Source organism: Olea europaea, unplaced genomic scaffold, assembly GCF_002742605.1.
Source record: "Olea europaea var. sylvestris unplaced genomic scaffold, O_europaea_v1 scaffold973, whole genome shotgun sequence".
Taxonomy (NCBI): domain Eukaryota; kingdom Viridiplantae; phylum Streptophyta; class Magnoliopsida; order Lamiales; family Oleaceae; genus Olea; species Olea europaea.
In genome coordinates, this window is record NW_019268234.1 from 27,270 (window position 1) to 32,385 (window position 5,116).

At 29.7% G+C, this 5,116-nt stretch overlaps 1 protein-coding gene across 1 annotated transcript in view; it reads right to left on the minus strand.

The window, feature by feature from the left end:
• Positions 1-2,077: 2,077 nt before the first annotated feature.
• The window catches only part of LOC111392761 (calcium-dependent protein kinase 32-like), a 7,796-nt gene continuing 4,757 nt past the window's right edge, over positions 2,078-5,116 (minus strand). The window contains exons 3-4 of the mRNA XM_023018160.1: positions 3,658-3,779; positions 2,078-2,234 (exon numbers count right to left, since the gene is read on the minus strand). Of these exons, the coding sequence (XP_022873928.1) occupies positions 2,078-2,234; positions 3,658-3,779 (279 nt within the window). The remainder of the gene's footprint in view (positions 2,235-3,657; positions 3,780-5,116) is intronic.

The window sequence follows — 5,116 nt, forward strand, 5'->3', positions numbered from 1 at the left end:
TTTCTCTCTTTCTTTGACTTTTTTTCTTTACCTTTTTCTTCTTCATATGTAATCGTTCTGAAAAATGAAATTTTGTTGTTTCCAACATTTACACGTTGCTTTTCACATTTACATTATTGAATCGGAACGCATCTTCTTGTTATTTTTTACACATTTTGATCCTTTGAAAAACAAAATCACAAATTAACTTACTAAACATAAAACAATTTTTTTTCATGATGATGATTTCGAAGAAAATCATCACCCATCCAAACAATCAAATAATCTTTCATGTCCTAGCACCGATGGATAGAAGGTGAGTTCTGTATGTAGTTGCCATGATCTAATAGTAAAAAGAAGATAATCTTCTTTATCGTTTTAACCTGACATTTGCGTCGTCAAATAAACATTTAATTGCATAAATGATCATTTTTGTCTAATTTCATCCATTTCCTTTATGAAGTAGGCTTGTGCCCTCCACTTGGAGGGAATGGTGATTTATGCAATAAAAGGTTAATTCGAGGGTACAAGTGTCATATTTGAAACAAAGTGAATGATATTTTTAAGGAGGGTATATGACATTGATGTTATGTGTCATTGCCCACATTGATGGTCCAAAAAAGATGACTTCTATGAAAGAACGAAAGTCGTTTGCAAGTATAAATGAGATGGGACTTAGGTATATTTAATCATCGTATGTAAATTTAGGTTAACTAGATAATCAATCTCGATCTAACTTTCATACAACTAGTGCGTAAATTTTTTTATCCCTTATTGTATTTAATCTTATTGAGCCCAACGTACTCATCATGAGTCTATTTTAGAGCATGTTTGAGAAGTGTTTATAAGTGATTTTGTTTATAAATAAATATAAATAAATGGTAGATAATGCTTGTAAATTTTACAAAATGCATAAATAAAATTTTTTTGGATATTTATAGATATATTTATAAACATGAGCCTAAAATAAATTTAGCCCCCGTTTGGCCCCCATTTTGTGAAAATGAAAATGGGCAAAATAATATTTTTCTGAAAAATGAGTGGTTGAAAAAGAATGAATTTTTATTTATTTATGTATAATATTATTTTATGGAAGATTATGTGATTGAAAATAAGATAGAAAAATAAAATGTAATGTAATGAAAATTAATGGGGGCTTTAGTTACATGGTTTTTTGTATAGCCATTTTTAAACTCATCCAAGATTTCTCCTCCTTCCATTTTTTTGTATTTGTTGTATTGGGGATTTCAAACTATGTTCCTATTTGGTTAAAATTAGATTTTTAGTAATTTTTATGATAATTGATGGAATGTGTGACTGAAAAATTATAAATATTATTAAATGCAATAAATTTAATTGTTGACCAAAATCTTGATTTTAATTCGTATGAATATGAACTTTGTATTGCAGAACGGAAATTTGAAAAGGCTTGTGAATAAAAACGTCATTATATATTCAAGATAAATCCTTGTTTGGCTCCTATTCTTTTCAAATTTTAATGGTTGAAATAATATTTTTTTAAAAATGTGTGGTTGAAAAAGAATAAAAAAATTTTATTGGCGTATAATATTATTTTATAAATGATTATATGGTTGAAAATAAGAGGGGGAAAAAAAGAGATGGAGAGTGCTGCCGTTAGTTGCTTTTTGTCAACTTTGGCGTTCTAGAAGCTCACCAAAAGAAGCTGGCCGAGAAGTAGCAGTATAGCCTCCGTTTATTCTTGTTTACAAATTTACCCCCAATACCACCTCTTGCATTGTGGCCTCTCTAGTACTGTTGATGGTCTGCATTGTCATTGCACAAACAATATTGTAGCGCGTTGATTTGACGAGCCTCACATCGTTACCGACTATAATAGGGGCCCTACCCTTTTAGTAGTGCCAATACCATTTCAATATTCCTGTTTATCGTCCTATTTAACCCGTGTTTGTTAGGCAAACAATTAATTTTTTAATAAATTTTAATAAAATATATGACTAAAAAGTAAATAAATGATGTGTGTATCATAAAACATGTGATAAAATTAATTGTTCACTTCGATTTAAAATTTTATCAACTTTTTAATAAAATCTCTCAACTATATTTAGAAATGAATTGATCATCCATAAAGATAAAGAGCGTTTTCTTGTAGTTCCGCTTCTTGCTCTAAAAATGAAGAAAGACTCGTTAAATAGGGTCTTTTGGGTTGGTCCGAGCAAGAAAAGGCATGAGAGTCTTTGGCCATGGAAAGTTTCGCGCTATTTTCTATCTCATATCTAAAATTTAGAACACTAAACACTAACCCGATCAAATAAAAGAGAGAAATCAATGAACAAGCGATTCATGTGATAAATATTAACTTCTATGTTTCTTATTTAAAGCTGTTTGAAGAAATATTCAAGCCGTTCATTGTTTAGATATTGAAATAAGGTTTCGTATCTAAAGGTTTACTATTTAGATGGAGTTGTCAACACCCTTTATAAGCCTATTTATCTTTCCATGACCGAATAACACGTTTTCATGTTAGTCAACTGTTGCTCCAATGTCCATAATTTTATTCTCACTTTCCAACAATCCCCTCTTCCAATGAAGTGCCACGTTACTTTGACCTTCTTCAACTGACTATCTATGACTTCTTCTATCCAGGACGGATCATAAATATCAATGCTAAACTTTTCCACACCAAAATTTGGGATTGGTTTCCAAGAAAACCAGACTGTCACTCCAAAATCCATTTAGAACGCATTCTTTATAGTATCATAGTTAAGCACAAGAGGAGGAGTAGCATGATGACAACTGTTTATATTGCTATATGAGAAGCCACCTACCTAATTAAAATATTATGCCTCTGTTACGAGTGATATTTGGAAGCTTCTTTGCCGTCCTCATCGGGGGCCGGCCAGGCCAAACGGTTTCAAATTCAATGTTATCTAGGTCCCGTTTGAGCCATATTAATGTAAGAATGAGAATGAAAAATATAGTTATTACGAGCCCCACACAAAAAATAGAAAGTCAAATATGGTGGTTTGATGTGATGGATAACAATAATATTTTTCATTTTTTTGTGCAAATAATGATAAACAAACAGGGGCTAATATCACTTCTACCACATATCGATTCTCACAAGTCATAGTTAAATTAAATTTGAATAAAAAAAAGGAAAAAAAAAAAAAAAAAAAAAAGAAATGTTAAATTTAATTTGAATTAAAAAAAATGATAAAAGAATCTGTTTCATCACGTGAAACACAATTTATCATATATTAGTATCAATTCAGAATTTTTGGTTTCAATATTTGTTTTGCAACAACCATATGGAGAAAACTTTTCAAATTATTTGACATTTAGACGAGTTAATATTATGGATTTCTTTAAAGAATAAGTGTAATAATATATTTTTCAATTTCAAAGCGAATTCAAAAATGCAAACCATTGTAAAGAAAAGAAAATGCGTTTTGCTGATTTCACTTGCAAAACATAAACTTTTAATGGTAAAGGATAATCACGTCGATAACGTGGCAAAAACAAATTGTCATTTTATTTATTGCCACGATAAATATTTACTTTTTTAATAATTTTAACTCTCGTGTAAATATACCAAAAACCCCCCGATTGATATAATAATCACAATTGAATCTCCGTTTTCATATAACTACAAAGCAATCGGAATAACCTCTGAATATTCTCTTAGACTATATTTGCCTTGGAATAACCTCCAAATCAATTATGCACCTTTTTTCCTTTTTCCTCTTTGATAGGTAAGCACGTGTGTAGTATAGTTGTAATATAACGTAAATAACAAAACTACCACTGAACTTGTGTATCTAAATTTACATTATGGTATATTGTTAACGTCATGTTATCACTTATTACCCAATATCAATTGACAAATCTTAATAAGGAGATCTTCTTTTATGGTCCAAATAAAAAGGGTAAATTCGTTAGGCGGCTCGAACCTTTCCAGAATGCGATATCTATGTTCTCAACCTTTAGTTTATACTACACCATTCTCCCAATCTTTTAACATGGTATCACGGTGTTTCAATTTGACAAAATGTCTAAATAGATAGTAAGAGATAGCACGATAGACACGTGATAGATGACCAAATAGTATAATTGTCCAAAAATAATCTCCCTCTTCACTTTGAATGATTTTTACTATAAAGTAAGATATCGAAGTTAACGAAATAAATGAAACTTAAAGAGGCCTATAACTCCGAAGATTCAAAATACAAAGTGCTTCTTTCGGTTCCTTAAAAATTAGTAGCTTACTGTTTACGTCTATAGGACACGTATATCTCGAATTAATAGTGTATATGAATTGATTGAAGAAATTGACATAACTATTAACTACATACCACATAAATAATGTGGGGAGTTGGGACTATGGCTGAAAATTCAATACATGATATCGTTTTCACTACAACCCATGAAGAATGGCACCAAATATAAATGTCAACTCACAAATAATAAGCATAAATAAAATAAATAATATCTTAATTATAGAATTTTTAGAAAATTAAATTCAATTATTAAGATGATTAATTTTTATTTTATTAATATTGAGAAATTATTATTCTATCGATACATCTTAACGCTGACGATCAACCTACCGTTACCCTCTTTTACTCAAACTACTTAAGATGGAAGATAAAACAGAAAATAGAAAAAATAGAGAAAATTTTTACTAGGTGTAAGAAAATTACAATTTCACTATTAATACCAAGAAATAACTGTCTCCAAATTTATCTTCCACTATGCAAAAAACCCTCGAATCTGATTGCTCTGGACTCCTTCTATTAAAATTTTTTATTTCACTTCCACGTGTAAAAATTTAACAGAAAGATAAGCCCACCATTTGGGCCTGACCCATTAATCGTGCCGCTGAATGCTCGTAAATTCCAAAAGTGAAAATTACGGAATTTCTTACTTTAAAAATTCACAATTCTAAAATAAGATTGATAGTTTAACCTTTCAAAAATTAGAAATTTTATTTTAATTAATATTTTTTAAAATAAATATTTTTACTAAATATATATATTCTATTACACACACAAACCCTAATTAATTCCCAATACTCTCTTTCTCTCTCTCTCTCTCTCTCTCTCTCTCTCTCTCTCTCTCTCTCTCTCTATATATATATATATATATAAGTTTATTA